Source organism: Staurois parvus, unplaced genomic scaffold, assembly GCF_062004578.1.
Source record: "Staurois parvus isolate SC_StPar_1 unplaced genomic scaffold, SC_StPar_1.0 ptg000548l, whole genome shotgun sequence".
Taxonomy (NCBI): Eukaryota; Metazoa; Chordata; class Amphibia; order Anura; family Ranidae; genus Staurois; species Staurois parvus.
Window position 1 is genome coordinate 2,831,058 of NW_028318344.1, and position 19,157 is coordinate 2,850,214.

The 19,157-nt window shown below is 41.6% G+C and overlaps 1 protein-coding gene across 1 annotated transcript; it reads left to right on the forward strand.

Annotated features, from left to right (window-relative positions):
• The first annotated feature begins 135 nt into the window (after positions 1–135).
• Positions 136–19,091, forward strand: LOC149451121 (speedy protein E4A-like). Its single transcript, XM_089690937.1, has 6 exons — positions 136–181; positions 5,643–5,701; positions 6,408–6,497; positions 10,443–10,528; positions 12,528–12,687; positions 19,065–19,091. The coding sequence occupies exons 1-6, from the start codon at positions 136–138 to the stop codon at positions 19,089–19,091; spliced, it is 468 nt and encodes a 155-aa protein (XP_089547063.1).
• The last annotated feature ends 66 nt before the right edge of the window (positions 19,092–19,157 follow it).

Here is a 19,157-nt window from a genome sequence, read left to right on the forward strand (position 1 = left end):
TCCCAGAAGACTACGGGGCCATTCACAAAGCACAGCGCTTCTCGCACATGCGCAGTGGGCACCCAGCTGTGAAGCCACAAGCTGTCACAGCCGAGGGCCCACACTGAAGATACTAGCGCCAGGGAGAGAAGACGGATGGTGAATCCAGTGGTGCTGACAACATCACTGGACCAAGCGACAGGTAAGTGGCTGTATTTTAAAAGTCAGCAGCTACAGTTTTTGCATGCACTGGTTCCTGAGGATTCATGTTCAGAAAGTGGAGTGATTATTATTGACTGTTCTGAGTCCTGCTGGTTGCAAGCTCAACTACTATTCTTCCCCCTGCTTTCTAGTGGGTTCTAGAATGTAGTGGGATGGATACTGGGCTTGAATATTCATACAGCCTCAGCCAAATCATAAGGGAGATAATGGCCAGTAGGTGGCTGAGGTATGTATAAATAGTCTGGGTCCTGAAACAGCAGGGTCCTTGTCCCGGAAGAGAAGACCAAGCCTGAAGGTCTGCTGCTCTTCTGGGCAGATTAGATAAAGTCTGCTGGAGTTCACCGGGGTCCCAGCTCAGGGAGAGCTGGGGGGCCTGCTTTCTGAAGAGGCACCAAGGTCCCAGCTCAGGTTATGCACCCAATAAGGAATAGAATCTTGAAAAAAAACTGCAAGACAAGTCTGGGGTCTGTGCTACATTGACATTTGCATTGTAGTTGAAGCCTGGCAAGCAAGTCAGCCCCTGTCATCTTATATGCCTTGGATGCTCCAACATTGAACTCAGCCTGTCATAATTTCCCACCATGCCATAATGTCCTAAGCATGTGTGCAGATCTCTGAACTTAAAGTGTTACTAAAGGCAATTTATTTTCATTTTGGATAGAGTAAGGAAGGGTACAAGCCCTGTCAGGTTTTTGTTGCCATCTGTGTCCCATAGAGGAGATTTCACTTCACATTCTGTTCCATAGCCAAAACAGGAAGTGAGAGAATATTCATCCAAAGTGAGGCAATCCCAGGGTGTTACCAGGGTTACCAGAACCAGTTTCCCATTAGAAGATTTCTTCTCTATTACTGTTCCAATGTCAGCCCAAAATTTGGAGTTTTTTACTTTCACTTTTGATGATAACAATAAACAGGACAATTAGAGAGGGTGAATCTCCCTAATTGGGGCACAGACAGCAATAAAAACTGCCAGGTGTTCTAATCCATCTCCAATTTATCCAAAACTAAAAAAAAGTTTGCCTTTACACTATGAGCATCAGATCTTGAAGTTTACAAAAAAATACAAGAAACCATCAAATGGCTTAACTCTATAGCATCTCCCAGAGCAGTGGTCTCCAAACATTTCAGTACGAGACTACAACGTAAATTTTTACAAATATTTGTGAACTGAAAAAAAAATCAGTTTTCTAAATGAGTGAATTAAAATTTAAATGAATAAATAAATATGTTCCAAGAAATAATCACACTAAAACCCCCTTATTACATCAGAAGTCCTCTCTTCACATTAGATATTCCCTTTGACATCCGAAGCCCCCATCATATCAAAGACCTCAATCAGAGTTCCCCATATATCAGAGTCCCCCCTTACTTCAGAGTCCCCATCAGAGCCCTCCTTACATTAGGGTCTTCATCAGAGCACCCCCCACAACCTTGCAAGAGGGTCCCCATCAGAGTTCCCCCTTCCATCAGAGTCCCCATCTAAGTTTCTCCTAATATCATGGCCCCATTGGAGTTTTCCCCTACATCAGGACCCCACCAGAGTCTCCCTTTACATAAGGGTCCCCATCAGAGTGCCCCCTTATATCAGAGTCATCATTCTGTGCACTCATTCAGCCTGAGTAAGTGTCACTGACCCTAATGCAGGCCAGATAAAATGTCATAACAGGCCAGATGGATGTAGACCAAGGAACTGTGATTTGGAGACCCCTGTCCCAGAATATATATATTAGTTTAGGTAGTCTCTCTTCAGATGATCCAAAACAACTGTAATAACAAATACAAAAGCTACAAGTGCTTGTATATGGAATAAATGGCAATGACTGGAGTACACTATTTAGATCCAAAGGGAAAACTCTTGTTTTATTTTGGATGGGGTGAGGGAGGGTTATAACCCCTGTCAGTACACACACAGCTATCTCACATATACATGAACAGGAAGAGAGAAGGAACAGCTCAGCCCACAGTCAGTGATGTGTACTCCACAGAAAAAATATGAGTTTGAGGATGTATTTTACAGAACAAAAATGAAATGTAATTTTGGTTTACATTTTGCCCAGAGGAGACGTGTCAACTGCTATACCAAATGGCGCATTTCCAAGGAGTTTTATACTAAAGGTGGGTGGAGCCTGATGGGGAACTGAGAAACTAGTTCCCCATCAGGTCCACTCCACTTTGACTGACAGTGCACAGCAATGGGTAAATCTATAGCTGCTATTTAGTCCAACAGCGACTTCCGAATCCACTCACTGCTTTGTGCTGTCAATCAAAAGTGAAGAGGACCTGATGGGGAATTAGTCTCTCAGTTCCCCATTAGGCTCTGCCCACTCGATGAAAGCCATTCCTAAATATGGACATTGCCTCTATTTGGGTAATGACATCAGTGTATCCTCAGCCCTTTAATGTTCATTTATCTTGTAACCAGAGAACCACCCAACAGACAGGTAAATGAAACCAAGGGCTACAGCTCCATGATCAAAGCTGTCACCTACATGACAGGCATGTACCTCTCTAATATCAGAGTTGGTCTTAATCACCGCCAGTTTCTTGAATGGAGGACTGGTCGTATTTCTACAAGAATTTGTTGCTGGCATAGTGATAGATTCTTAAAGTGGCTTTAGTAAGAACTACCTGAATTTGCCACGCGTGTTGGTAATGTCACCGAAGCTGACGCAAATGCTTGCCTGTATTAGGCGCAGGTGGTTCTTAAGATAACTACCACCATTAATCTGTCATTAGGGCCGCTTGATTTACTAAAGAAATAGAGCGGGTTTACATTGCAAAGGGAATTTTCACTTAGGTTAGTGAATATGGTGAAACTACATTGACTTTAATCACCCAATTACATGTCATCAAAAATCCTATTTTATAATTTAACTTGCATATGATTGAGTTTTCTCTTCACCCTATTCACTAAACATCTGCAATGCGACCATGTTCCACATTTGTACTTTGAAGCATACATTGGGCAAGGAAATCCCTCCCAAATTGGAACTTAAATAGCTATAAAAGGTAGTTGGTCATCCCATTACAAAAAACATGAAATTCAATATGGCCTTGGCCTTCCCTTTACAGCTATATCAGCCTCTGCTCTTCTGGAAGGCTTTTCACAAGATTTTGGAGTGTGTCTGTGTACAATCGTGCCTAGAAATGTGTCCAGAAAAGTGCACTTCAACATGCAGTGTGGTCATGTGACTTATTCAGCCAATAGGTTTATTGCTGCATCACAACTACCTGCCGGCAGCCAGTGACAGTTGGTCAACTGCTTCAGGAGCCACCTTGGGAGCTTCATTGCCTACTCACACAGCGTTGGATACATCGCTTTTCTATATTGGAGAAGAACTGAGGACTCATCAGCAGGCTATCTTTTCTTATTTATAATATATTCTTAGAAATTTAGTTGCATTTAGTTGTCTTAAATAATTAGGCTATTTAAGGGTATTGGGGAGGGGTAAAGAGGGGGAGTAGGAAGGGTTAGATACAACATTAAAGGGGGGGGGGGGTTGCTTATCCCACTGGGGTAATTTTTAGAGTGCTTACATTAAATAAGTAAAAATTATAATTTTATTATAGGAATTAAATAGTGCCTATTGTATAGATAGACTTGTATAGACTTTTGAATAGATATATATACCACATACACTACATTTATCTATTTGTGTTCTGTCCTCATCTTTATCTATTGGAAGCACCGCTCCAAGATGAGTGCAGGAAATTTCTCTGACAGGTAATACAGGAGATATCAGTGTGTATGAAGATATCAGATTTGGGGTTTTCTGATAAAACACAGGATTGTATTGATGTGTGCACATTGATGGACACTGATTCATTCTAGCATGCTTACTGCACTTCTACATACAGTATGACATAGACACAGATTGTTTTATTTCATAATTAAATATTGCTTAGGTCATAACACTGCACTTTTTATTGATGTGATTTTTGGATAAATTATAATTTTAGTGTGAGCTGCTTAAAGTGGAACTTCACCCAAAAGTTGATGTTCCACTTTTCTGCCACCTCCCCCCTCCTCTATCACTTATGGACCCTATTTTTTTTGGGGGGGGGTACCTTCTCCCACTCCTGTTTTAGATTGCCTAGGCGATTCAAGCGTAAGTTTGCCCCCTCCCCTCCTGCCCACAGCGTTCTGGGACACATCACATACACACATATTTATATATATATATATATATATATAGATAGGTGTGTCAGCAGGAAGCAGAGAATGAGCAATACCCTAATCTTCCCATTGAAGTGCTGCGTGTCAGCACAAGACTTGGCCATTGGAGGACAGGCAGGCTATGCCCCCAGCACAACCAGAAAACTGAACACACTGGGATGCTTCTATGCCTAGCATGGTCAATTTGAAATAGGAAAGCAGAAGGACTGACAGGAACACCTGGGATTTCACACAAAAGAAACAATCCAAAGAGAACAGGATACTTTTTAAAACAAGTACATGGTACAACAGACACATATCAGGAATATGAAATGTTGGGGTGACATACACATCAAAGCGGTTGTAAAGGCTGAAACTTGTATACTTTTGTGCATTCTATGCATGAAGGTAAAAAACCTTCAGTGTGCAGCTCCCTCCGCAGCACCCCCAATACTAACCTGAGCTCAATCTCGATCCAGCGATGTGTACAAGAGCAGTGGCTCTCCGAGATCTCTCTCTCCTCATTGGCTGAGACACAATCACAGCCAATGAGGAGGGGGTGGGGGGGGACTAAGCCACGCTCTGTGTGTCCCATAGACACACAGAGGTGGCTTGGGAGCAAGCAAGCATAAGTGCAACGTGCGTGCAAGCAAGCAAGCAAGCAGCTTGGGGAGGGGCCAGAAGCACCGGCGGGGGACTCAAGAAGAGGAGGATCATGGCTGCTCTGTGCAAAACCATTACGCAGAGCAGGTGAATATGACATGTTTGCTATTTTAAAGAAAAAAAAAACAAGCCTTTAGAACCAGTTTAAGTATTACCTCTATAAAACATGAATAATATATGAATTTTCATGATTATAGCATCAACAACCAAGAAAGGAAGTTCGCAGACATCACAGCAGAGGAGCGAGTTGCTTTCTACAATTTAATTGGTAAGGTACTAAGGGATCATTCACTTGAATGGGTCACGTTCGGCAGGCACTACAACCGCTAAATGCGTCAGGGGGTGTAATTCCTGTAGCAGTCACAAAGCAAAAGTTTCACAGCCTTAACATCTGTTCACCCTAAGCTGCTGCGTCTGCAGCTTAAAGGGGAGCGATTGGTGACAGTAAAAATGTGGCTCAACCGCTGTGATTTATAGCCCCTCAACCAGTAGTGTGGTTTGTACAGACTCATTACGTACAAACTCAGAATACTGCTGCAAGGCAAAGTGTAACTATGACAGGTTATTTTTATGAATTAAATGCTGCAGCCCTAAGTTCCACTAATTCTATTTGTTAATGCAGAAAATCCTCACATCCTGGAGCTCCTAGACACGGATTCATGCCTGCGTATGTCAGACAAAGTAAGATTTCTCATATTTAGTAGTAATAGCAAAGGATGTTACATAACTATTTTCACAATAAGGAACATGAATTGAGCTATTCTGAGAAAACCAGGTCAGAATAATCTCTAAGGCTAGGTTCATATATATGCGATTTCTGCATGCCGCATTAGCGCAGGCACAACAGCCCATTCATTTGAATGGGCTACTGTACCTGTAGGAAACACAAGAAGGAGGTCCCCTGCATCTTTTTTAAAATCACAGCCACACGGAAACCATGCTGCATTTTCAGATACATGAAGGTACCATGCTTTTGCCATACCCCCATGCTTTTGCCAAAGAGCAGCTTGTTTTGCCTGCGGGTGCAGGAATAGATACAATTCACACGCATTCGCACCCGCATATAATTGAACCTATCATAAAATAGCCCATTATTAGGGGTTTGTGTATTGTCTTGTATCAGTGAGTGGTATGACATTTTTTGTAAAGGCCCAATAAAATGTATAAATAAAATGCAATAAAAATATTTCCCTTTAATTCCTATCGGACTCTTCACACCACTGCGCTGTGGGTGCATTTTGAAAAGTCCTGCATGCTGCATCTTTAGTGTGCTTTTGAAAATCGCACCAAAAACACAGCTCCCCATTGAAATGAATGGCAATGTGTCAAAACACATCAAAAACACACCACGGTTGCATTTTTTGATTCACATGTCTATGTTTCACAGGTGCATGCCAACGAGAAAATGTACTTGAAACGCATCACAGTATTGTCCATATTCCCATTGCACATGTTCCTGGACATAGGCTCATCAGCAGTGGGTGTTGTAGCAAATACCAGCTGGAGACTGGGATTGTCATAAAACAACGCACATATTCCACACAACGTGGATCATCAGATGTATTCCAAAACTTTTATTGCAGAAAGATCACATCAAAAAAGACCAAGTGCAATGTTTAGGAGCCGCACAGATCCCTTTCATTAGGCATGTGATAAGGCTCATACTGTTTCACAGAAATATTTAAAGGGCAATCCGCCAGTCAGAAACACAGAAAAGGTGACACCCCCTGCCCTTGGACATCATATGATGTCATAATCGCACAAAAAAACATTACATATCATCATTAGTACAAGACACGTTAACAGGTAATTGCACTCATTAAATAACTACACTGATGGAGGGGAGGATGGAGGCGTGCCACATAAGGACCAAACTGTGTTCTGGTTTGATCAAAGGAGCGGTCGGATACATCTGGCTGATCGATGCATGAAGTTGCCGGGGCTCAGCACTGCCGTTGGCAAGGTAACCATTCTTTTGCCCAATTGCCTATAGACATGTTGCCTGTGCATGTGCAATGCGCTAGTGGTAGGCATAGTAACCGAGGACGCCAGGCGGCGGGGCCATGGAAATCAGTGATGCCAGACCATTCCAGCACAGCCACAGTTGTTACATCAGGGGGAGGAGGGAACAGAGTGTGATGTATTAGAGAAATACCCAGACTGAGCTGGAAAACAGAACAGTAGGGGTGAAGCATGAAACAATGAATCGTGGAGAAAAACGTAAAAAAAAAAACAAGAAAAAAGGAGACAGAAGGAAAAAATAAAAAAATTAGCAGGTTAATAAGGTTAGGTGAAATAAAACAAAAAACAACAAAATAAAGATATAAATACAATACAAGAAGAAAAAAAACAACAAAAAGTGACAATAAAATTAAAATAAAAATAGAAATAAAAAAATAAAGATATGAAAATGTAAAAAAGAAAGAAAAAAGGAAAAATAGCCCATCGAAACAAAAACGGAAAAAAAAATAACCGAATATGAAAAAAATTAAAAAAGAAAAAGGGAACAGCAAAGAAGGGAAACCAGAAAAAGGGGGAGGAAATAAAAAAGAAGGGAAGAACAAAGAAGGGATAAGCAAAAAAAGAGAGACCACAAATGGACAGCAAAAATGTAAAGAATTTGCAATACCCTACCCTCAGTCATGAAGCTACTGCAGCCACCAAAGAATCTGCGATAACGCTCATATTTTGGCAGGGAGTCAAGCACAATAAAACCCATTTATGATCATGGTACAAGCTAAAACCAGTTGTGTATATCTAGGAATGAAATCATCTGTCATTGAGAAAACATGTGAATGTCAGATTGGTATTGAGCCCACCAGGTTGTACTGTGCCTAAAGTGAATATCCAGTAAACTTCTAGACAGAGAAGTAGGCGATCACAATCAACCCCTCTAGTAGGCCGTTTAACATATGGTTTGATAGCTATCCCTCGCAATTCAACTGGGGGAATCAATGGTGGAGAGGGATCTGGGAGTTCTGGTAGATCACAAGCTTAATAATTGCATACAATGCCAAGCTGCGGTTTCTTCAGCGAGCAAAGTCCTTTCTTGTATTAAAGAGGTATAAACTCCAGAGAGAGAGATATCATATTACCCCGGTACAAATCATTAGTAAGACCTCAATATGAAGTTCACTTTTGGGCACCAATTCACAAAAAGAACATTGGGGAACTTGAGAAAGTACAGAGAAGGGAAACCACACTGATAAGAGGCATGGAGGAGCTCAGCTATGAGGAAAGATTAGAGGAACTGAATTCATTCTCTCTTGAGAAGAGGAGATTAAGGGGGATATGATCACCATGCATAAATACATTAGTGGCAGGGGCGGACTGACAACTCATGGGGCCCCCGAGCAATAGGGGATCATGGGGCCCCTGTGTCCTTGCCCAAACTCAAAAAAGCCTATGAAAAAGGTACCAGGGGCATCTCATGGGGCCCCCTACTGACCCCGGGCCCTCGGGCAGTGCCCGAGTTTCCAAATGGTCAGTCCGCCCCTGATCAGTGGTTCATATAGTGAACTCGGTGTAGCGCTATTCACCCTGAGGTCATCACAGAGGACAAGGGGGCACTCTTTACATCTGGAGGAAAAGAAATTTAATCTCCAAACACGGAAAGGTTTCTTCACAGTGAGAGCTGTGAAAATGTGGAATAGACTCCATCAAAAGTTGGTTCTGGCCAGCTCAGTGGATTGCTTCAAAAAAGTCCTGGATTCTTTCTTGGATACACAGAATATAACGGGATACTTACATTTATAGGTATAGTTGGTCCAGGGAATATCCGATTGCCTCTCGGGGGATCAGGAAGTAATTTTTTTCCCTGCAGGAGCAAATTGGATCATGATGTGCTGGTTTTTTTTGCCTTCCTCTGGATCAACTGTGGCTATAGGATTATAACTTTTTTTTTTATGGTTGAACTGGATGGACTAACTATGTAACTATGTAATTCAGGGCTGATGTTTGGATGTCACAAAATGTACCGCTACTTGTTTATTCAAATCAATCTGTTCAACCCCTCTAAGTTTTTGCTAGGGCTGTCTAGACATCCCATGTTTCTGAAATCGTCTCTTAATGGGGCCAGTCATTTTTACAACATAAGTTGATGCACACGAGCATTTCAAGATATAAATGCAAAAATCTGTGTTGCAGTTCAGATAATCGCATATTCAGTATGGGTTGCCCCTGTGTAGTGTTCCCCACAAATGATCAAGTTACGAACATTGCAATTGAAACACCTAAAGCAGTCAGTCTTCTAAGAGATCCTGGGCTGAGCTTTGGTGTATTTATGCCTGGGGTCAGCCTGAACATGGTAATCGTGTAAGGTTCTGTTGCGTCTATGAGCAATCAAGGGTCTTACCCTAAGGTGAGGTCTTTCTGATCACACCAGACTCGCGGTTAAATGTATGCACAAATAATGGACAATCGATTGAATGATTGAGCTTGCTATGATGGACATAACATCCCTTTACATTTGTATGAATGAGTTTGTGCTTGTTAGTAACTGTTTTGTATTTGAGGGGAAAATATACACACAGATTCGAGGCACTGCCATGGGTGGCTCTGCAGCCCCTTAGTTCACGAACCTGTATGTGAGTTAATTGGAGGAATGTCACATTTACCCACCCACTCCGTTTATTGAACACGTGAAGAGCTGGATGACAAAATCTTTCTTATTTGGTCCGGTCAAGTAGACAAGTTTTTTTAATTTTTCTGAATGATGTGTTCCAGGGATAGTATTCATTCCCGAGATTTCATCAAACAAGATCACCTTCCTCGATGTTTTAGTTACCAACACACAGGGAACTATCAACACTTCGCTCTGTGCTAAACCAACCAATAGGAACACGCTTCTCCAATATCATAGCGCACATCCCTCTCATCTGTGTCGGAATTTGCCCATCTCACAGTTCATGAGGGTGTTACGTATCTTTTCTGAAAGACGATAGATGACAGTAACTTGAAAAGATGTATCACAATTTTCTTGAACGGAGATACCCTCCTTAGGTGCTGGACCAAGCTTTGGCCTAAAACTAATTGTGCATTATTTGTGCATGCATTTACCGCAAGTCTGGTGTGATCAGAACAGTGGTGGAACACAATTTGAACATTTTACAGGCTGACAGCCACATCTACATTTTTATTGTGTTTTTTTTCAAAGGCGGAGTGTGAAAGTATCCTTAGTGCTGTTATGGGAACATTCTGTGTATGTGCCATTGTGCTCTAGCCCATAGTAAGGTTTTCAGTTCTGATCCTCCAGACGTTTCATCAGTGGAGGTACAGCCGTTCACATGGTTTTCATCTGAAAAGCATATCACAATGAGGGAAATGTAGATGAATTATCAATTTCATTACCAGACAAAAATTATAATGTGTTTATAGGTTTAGATTTACATCTCTCTATAAGCCTTTTGTTTTTCCTTCCTAGTACCTCCTCACGATGGTCTTCATCTACTTCAAGAGAGCTGGCCTTACCATCTCTGAGTATACGGTCCTCAATTTTTACACTGCCCTGTAAGTAATTCTTTATACTAATATGGGCAACACAGTGGCTAAATGGTTAGCACTTCCACCTGGCAGTACTCGGGTCGTTGGTTCGAATCCCAACCATGGCACCACCTGCCTGGAGTTTACATGTTCTGTCTGTGTGGGTTTCCTCCCACACTCCAAAGACATGCTGGTAGGTTAATTGGCTACTTTCTAAATTAACTCTAGTATGAATGTGAGTTAGGGACTTTAGATTGTACGCCCCTTGAGGGTTAGAGACTGATGTGAATGTACAATATATGTATGTAAAGCATTGTGTAAAATGACTGCGCTATAGAAGTACCTGAAATAAATAAATAATATATACCAGTATTTATATATGTACATCTTTCTTACACAGGTTAGCCAGCATAGGCGTTAGGTGGGGGGCGGGAGCATGTTTAAGATTTGTTAGGTTTAGCCTAGAATTCTAATTTAAATAAATACAGAACATAAAATGGCATTCATTCTCTAACAGCAATTACACTAAAGCAGAATTTTAAAAAGTGCTGCAGGTAGGATTTAAGGCTCTGTATGACTCTTCTGCCATATAAACTGCTACCTTTCTTGACAGCAATTTTTTTTATGGTACGTTCAGCTAATCATTCACAGCTTAGTGCATTAATTTTGGCCTTGACTTGAGCGTCAGGATGAATTAGTTCTAAGCCAGCCACTCAGGATAGCCAACAATGGAAAAAAAAAACCAAAGAAAATGTTAGTGGCAGTGACGAAGCAACGAGACAGATTGCTGACATGGGGATGGTTCCAGCTATGTATATGGCAGTAACCTTTTTTCAAGAAAGGAAAAATACAATGCTGTAACTGCTTAAAAAGTGTTAGCTGGAGCCAGGGGTGGACTGACAACTCATGGGGCCCCCGGGCAATAAGGGATCATGGGGCCCCTGTGTCCTTGCCCAAACTCAAAAAAGCCTATGAAAAAGGTACCAGGGGCATCTCATGGGGCCCCCTACTGACTCCGGGCCCTCGGGCAGTGCCCAAGTTTCCAAATGGTCAGTCCACCCTTGGCTGGAGCTGACCTTAAACTAGAACTTCATTGCATCTGAGCACCACAAACCAAAAACGTTATTTTATTAATTTTTAATATTCAAAGTAAACTTACTCATTCATCCATGTCGCCATGTTTTGTTTTGCTGAGAAATCACTTTGAAAGACACTCCCTAGCATGGCTGTGGCCATCCTGAATAAGGGCAGATGATTCATGTAGCATTTACTTCCTAGAATCCATCTTCCCTTAGCTTAGGTATGCAAGTGGGAAAGTGTGCTTAGCTGAGAAAACCCCTCCTCCCTTCCTGTAGATTATTAGAATGTATGACATCATTTGCCTAGGCCTGGAAATCAGGAAGTAACTGAAGAGATTTTAAAAATAAAGTTTAAAAGAAGTAAATACATTATACTTTCCTAGCAATTTACTAATGCTAGCAGCATAAGGATTAAAAATAGTCAATGTAACTTCAGAGAGTGAAGTTCTGATTTAAGGGCTTGTTCACAATAGCTTTGCTCTCTAAAGAGGGGTATAATTCCTACCACACAGCGTCCATTATGTTTACACTTCCGACTGAGGGTAATGGTTGAGGAAGGCAGTAAAAGCATGGCTTAACCACAGGGGTTTGCCACCCACCAACTAGTGTGAACAAGCACTTTATTTGTTGCCTATTTAAAGTGACTATCACCAGAGGAGCACTTAAAAAGAAGGTCAGCCATGTAAAAGAAGCACACCTATACTTACCTACCCAATGTCCTAAAATCACCAATGATTCATGCTCCCTGCCCACTACAATTATTCTACACTTCCAGGCGTGTGAATACCCTTGCTTAGCTATTAAACAGATGAGAATCACAAAGGCAAAAGCCAATTTTGCATGAAAAAATTTGTTTGATAATAAATGTATCCATTGTTTACGAAGAGTGATAAATAGGCATAAATCAGGAAATAATTACCTGTTCAAAATGTTTTCCATTATATCAGCTACCTTGCAAACGAGATGGAAGAAGAAAGTTTTTTCCATCATACCATCAAGGTCTTTGTACAGCTTCACACCGACATCAAGAGCTTCAGGAATGGAAAGGTGGACTTCTTCAGGAGAATTGCCATGCAAGCCTGGGTGTCCTTAGAAGAGTGCCAACAGGTAGGCAACTCATCCCACACTATCACAGGACAGTCTAGGGCAGTGATCTCCAAACTGTGGCCCTGGGGCTGGATGAAGCCCTTTTCTTGCCTTTATTGAGCCCTTAAGGCATTATTACTGCCACTGGCACCAACAACTTGGCATAATTCTTGTCACTGACACCAACAGTGGGGCACTATTCCTTCCACTGACACCAAGTATTTCTCCCCTTAATACCAAAGATCAGGCATTGTTTACTCCCACTGGACACAGTCCAGCCACCTAAAGTCTGAGGGACAGTAAAATGGCCTTTTCTTTAGAAAGTTTGGAGACCCCTAGTCTAAGGTGTAGAAGAATTTTGTAGGATTACCAGGTTCCTAGAATTAGTAAACGGATGGTCACTGCTGGCCTCATTCTGAAAATACTAGTTGCCTGCCTACTTCTGGCTTTAATACTTATGAATAACAGGCTGGTGAACAAGAATGCTGTTGAAAAGTGTCAGAATTCCCAACTGCCATATTTGTTCCCGGTTGATGACTAAGAACATTTTGAAGCCAAACTGTCTGCATGACAGCCAGCAAATCAAAAGCAGAGTTCAGCAATGGCAGCCTACATAATTATTTTGAGTGACAGACAGGGGCGGACTGACAACTCATGGGGTCCCCGGGCAATAGGGGATCATGGGGTCCCTGTGTCCTTGCCCACACTCAAAAAAAGCCTATAAAAAAGGTACCAGGGGCATTTCATGGGGCCCCCTACTGACCCCGGGCCCTCGGGCAGTGCCCGAGTTCTCGAATGGTCAGTCCGCCCCTGGTGACAGGTGTACATTAGGGACCCATTCTGGAAAATGTTTTTTTTTTCCTTAAATGTTGCCCCAGGAGGTGTAAATGTAAAAAGCTGTCCTATGTAGTAATTCCCTTCCACCACAATGTTCTGAGGAGGGATTAGCGGGTTTCACTATGGCACACTGCACTCTCATTCAATAATGCAGAGATCGTAATGTCAGCACCATTCTCTGTATTATTGAGGAATGAGCAGTGCGAGAAAAAAAGCAACGAAGAAAAGGACCCAACATGTCACATGACCAGCCTAAACAGAATTGAAAAAAGTAGTATAAAAATGCTGCTGCCATCTCGACTAAGGGAAACCGGCAGTGAATCCTTGCGGCTTCACAGTCAGATTCCTACTGTGCATGTGCAAAGCGCACTGCACTTTGTGAATGGGATGCAGCCCTCTGGGACCAGTGAAGTGTCCCAGAGGGCTGCGGGAAGGGCGGGTGTGAACTTCTGGCTCAGTTCGCCATGCCGAACTGAGCTGCAAGTGGGAGTGGGTACCTATCAAAACCAGATACCCACTCCCCCTTCCTCCCCCAAAAGGTGCCAGATGTGGCAGAGGAGGGGGGAGGAGGCAGATAAGTGGAGCTTCCACTTTTGGGTGGAACTCAGCTTTAAAGCAGAGCACCATCCAAAAAAGGAAGTTCCGCTTCAAAGCTTTGCCCCCCCCCCCTTAAGGATTGCCACCTTTGGGGAGCGGCGGGGCTCATCTAGTGGTCAAATTTGATATTGCAGGTAGGACAGGCATAATATATTCCCCTGCTGGAGGTAGAACAATGATTCCTAGCTGTAAGAAGCTGTTTAGACTGTATGTTGCATTATACTGTTTAGTGAATATAGGAGATTTCCAAATCAGAGGGAATGGCATTTATTAGGATGTATTTGACCAGGTCATGAAAGGATGCAATCATTGGATTTGGAAAAGAGATCGCCCAGAGCACCATGGATGGGCTGTCAGAAAGCATGCCAGGCGCTCTGGGGAAGATGTCATCTTGTACCCAGGTATGAGATATGACTGTCCCCTGTGTAAGTATATCCAGCCCTCTGCACCACACATAAACGTACACACATTCGCTCCTACACACATATATGCACCATACACAAACATATACACATTTGCTCCCACAAACATATATGTACCACATGCATACATACACACATACGCTCCCACATACACACATGTACCACATGCATACACATACGTATACACATCAGCTCATATTGTACCCTTTACTTACTTTTATCCTGCTCACACATACACACACACAGGCATGCCCTTCTACCCTAACATACATCCTACTCTGCCACCTCAACACTTCACATACTACTAAACACACACACACTCCTGATCTTTACACACATTCACAAACACACGTGCACACTTATTTATCCATAATAAAACTGGGAGGATTGTGTTGACAAGATGCCATATAACCTCCCTAAACTTCTACACTTTGGACATAACATACAGTAACTAAAGCTGTCCATAGATGGATTGCCATTTTTCCATCAGCCAGTAGGATGTATGGATTCCTGATTAACACAGTTGAGATGGATGGAGGAATCCTCCCTCCGGTGTTTATTGCATGCTGACAGCGGGAACACCTCTGCTATCAGAATACACTGATCAGCACTGTATCCGATCATCTACATAAGCTAACTGAAGGCAAATTTTGCAGCATTCCCATTCAAGAGGAGCTGATCTTTAGATCGACTTCTCCCAAGTGAAAAGAGACATAGATTGATTGAAATTGAACCTGCCAAATTTTGATTCACTTATGTCCAGCTTAACAAACTTTTACTGATCATCGTGCACTGACTGGCATACAATGACCTAACAAAGAAGGATAACTTGTACTCTAACTGATAGACATAAAACACAGGAACACTAGCTAGAGGCACACAGGCAGACAACCACTTTAGCATAGAGTAGATTGCACACACAGAATTTAGGATGAGGTCTCACACAAACACGCATCCAACATTAGAAAAACAATGACTAGCATTGATTAGGGTAGCGTAGTGTAGTTTAGTGTAGGTCCTGCCCTAAAAGAGTCTACCTTGTCGTGGTGGGCAGGCTTGCAATCTTTTGGCTGAAGATATGTCAGTTTCATTTTTGGCCACTTGATCAAACCAAAGGACTCTTGTTTAGTAATAATGATCACACATGATGTGATCATAAAAAAAAAATAATAAAAGGAAAAAAAAATGTTTCATATATATATATGTCAGTTTCATTTTTGGCCAGGACTCTTGTTTAGTGATAATGATCACACATGCAGTGATCATAAAAAAAAAAGTTGTAATGCATAGTTACAGATATACTGTATACAGTGTGGAAAATTATTATTTGATCCCCTGCAGATTTTGTAAGTTTACCCACTTACAAAGAAATGAATGGTCTATGATTTTTATCATACCTGTAATTTAAATGAGAGACAGATTATCAACCAAAAATCCAGAAAAAGCACATGATAAAAATTTTATAAATTGAGTTGCAGTTCAGTGAGTAAAATAAGTATTTGATCCCCTACCAACCAACAATAATTCTGGCTCCCACAGACTGACTATGTGCTCATATGGTACACAGATTATTCCTGTCAAAAAGGTGCTCCTAACGACAACTCATTATGTGTATAAAAGACACCTGTCCACAGAATCTCATTCTTCCATTCAAACCTCACCACCATGGACGAGACCAAAGAGCTGTCAAAGGACATCAGGGACAAGATTGTAGACCTGCAAGAAGCTTGGTGAGAAGGACACAACTGTTAAAGTAATTATGTAAGAAATACAAAGTAACCATCAATCGACTTCGGTCTGGAGCTCCATGCAAGATTTCACCTCATGCATTAAGGATGATCAAGAGAAAAGTGAAGGATTAGCCCAGAACTACATGGGAGGGGCTTATGAATGATCTCAAGGCAGTTGAGACGTCACCAAACAAACCATTGGCAACACAATAAGCTGCCAAGGATTGAATTCCTGCAGCACCTGCAAGGTCCCCCTCCTCAAGAAGGCACATGTACAGGCCTGTCTGAAGTTTGCTAAGGAATATCTAAATGATTCAGAGAAGAATTAGGAGAAAGTTCTGTGGTCAGATGAGACCAAAATTGAGCCCTTTGACATTGACTTGACTCACCGTTTTTCGAGGAAGAAAAATGCTGATTATGACCCTAAGAATACCATCCCTACAGTCAAGCATGGAGGTGGAAACATTATGCTTTGGGGCTGTTTCTCTGCTAAAGGTACAGGCTGAATTTGCCACATTGATGGACGGGGCCATGTATTGTAAAATCTTAGATGAGAGCCTTCTTCCCTCAGCCAGAACACTGAAGGTGGGTCATGGATGGGTCTTCCAGCATGACAATGACCCAAAACAACAAAGGAATGGCTCAAGAAGAAGCACATGAAGGTCATGGAGTAGCCTAGCCAGTCTCCAGACCTTAATCCTATAGGAAATTTATGGAGGGAGCTGAAACTTCGAGTTGAAAAGCGACAGCCAAGAGACCTTAAGGATTTAGAGAAGATCTGTAAAGAAGAGTGGACCAAAATCCCTTCAGAGATGTGTGCAAACCTGATAACCAACTGCAAGAAATGTCCTACCTCTAAGCCTGCCAACAAGGGTTTTCCACCAAGTACTGAGTCATGTTTTGCTTGGGGATCAAATACTTATTTTACTCACTGGACTGCAACTCAATTTCTAACATTTGTATCATGTTTATTTCTGGATTTTTTGTTTATATGCTGTCTCTATCATTTAAAATACAACTATGAGAAAAAATATACAACCTTCATTTCTTTGTAAGTGGGCAAAATCTGCAGGAGATCAAATAATTATTTTCCCCAGTGTATACATACCTTCCAACGTTTTAAAAATGGCAATAAGGGACAACTGCTAGCAAATATATGTAGTCATAGGACATACCCCCTGCCACAACCCCTTAAAGGAGAATTATAGAAAAAAAATTAGTGAAACCCACATGTGCTTTTTTCTTTTATACCACTACTATTCCTTTATACTTGCTCTTGAAGTTTATAAATGCAGCAATTTAGACACTGGATAAAAGGTTTATCGCTGTGAAACACTTTTTAAAAGATAAAAAAGTGCACTTTATATACAACTATATAGATCAGACCAAAATGAGGGAGAAATGAAGAGGAAAGAGGGGCAGAGGGACAGTCCCTTGAAATTAGGGACAGTTGGGAGGTATACATATACAGGTGAAACTCGAAAAATTAGAATATCGTGCAAAAGTTCAATAATTTCAGTAATGCAACTTAAAAGTGAAACTAATATATGAGATAGACTCATTACATGCAAAGCAAGATAGTTCAAGCCGTGATTTGTCATAATTGTGATGATTATGGCTTACAGTTCATGAAAACCTCAAATCCACAATCTCAGAAAAATTGAATATTACATGCAATCAATAAAACAACGATTGTACATAGAACAATATCGGACCTCTGAAAAGTATAGGCATGCATATGTACTCAGTACTTGGTTTGGGCCCCTTTTGCAGCAATTACTGCCCCAGTGCGGCGTGGCATGGAAGCTATCAGCCTGTGGCACTGCTGAGGTGTTATGGAAGACCAGGATGCTTCAATAATGGCCTTCAGCTCTTCTGCATTGTTCAGTCTCATTTCTCTCTTTCTCTTGGCAATGCCCAATAGATTCTCTATGGGGTTCAGGTCAGGCGTGTTTGCTGGCCAATCAAGCACAGTAATCCCACGGTCATTGAACCAGGTTTTGGTGTTTTTGGCAGTGTGGGCAGGTGCCAAGTTCTGCTGGAAAATGAAGTCAGCATCCCCATAAAGCTCGTCTTGAAAACGTGTGCGTGACACGAAACGCGTCAAGGAGGTGCCCCCCCACTGTCTGGACATATCTTTTAGCTGCCCCTTGTTCCTGTGACCTTTATTTTGTAAGTGTGGTTTTTCTTATCATTTTGAATTACTACTTAATAAATGCAATACTACACTATCAAAGCTTCTGGCCTGTGGCTCTCTTTTTTGGAGGGAGCCTGGGCTTTTTGAAGGTGCCTGGTTCCTCTTGGTCTCCTGTGTGTTGCTGGCTGGCTTGCTGGATTCATCTCCAGGTATACATATATACCTTGCAATATATTAGTTCCTGCCTGAGCATATGTATATGTCTATATATATATATATATATATTTTTTTTTTTTTTTTTTCATTACTTTGTAAGTGGGCAAACTTACAAAATCTGCAGGAGATCAAATCATTATTTTCCCCAGTGTATACATACATACATAGTATCTCACATCTCACAGAAGTGAGTCCACCCCTCACATTTTTGTAAATATTTTATTGTATCTTCTCATGTGACAACACTGAAGAAATGACACTTTGCTACACTGAAAGTAGTGAGTGTACAGCTTGTATAACAGTGTAAATTTGCTGTCCCCTCAAAATAGCTCAACACTCAGCCATTAATGTCTAAACCGCTGACAACAAAAGTGAGGACATTTTTATCTCTATTAAGTTGGCCATACACTATACAATGTTCTTGTTCAATTTCTGTTAAATGTACCTTCCACTATGTAGTGCGAGGACCTGCCTCATACAAATTGAAAATGTGTACGTTTGACCTCATATTATATGGTTTGGGTGAATCTAAAAGAAACTGTACAAGAAAAT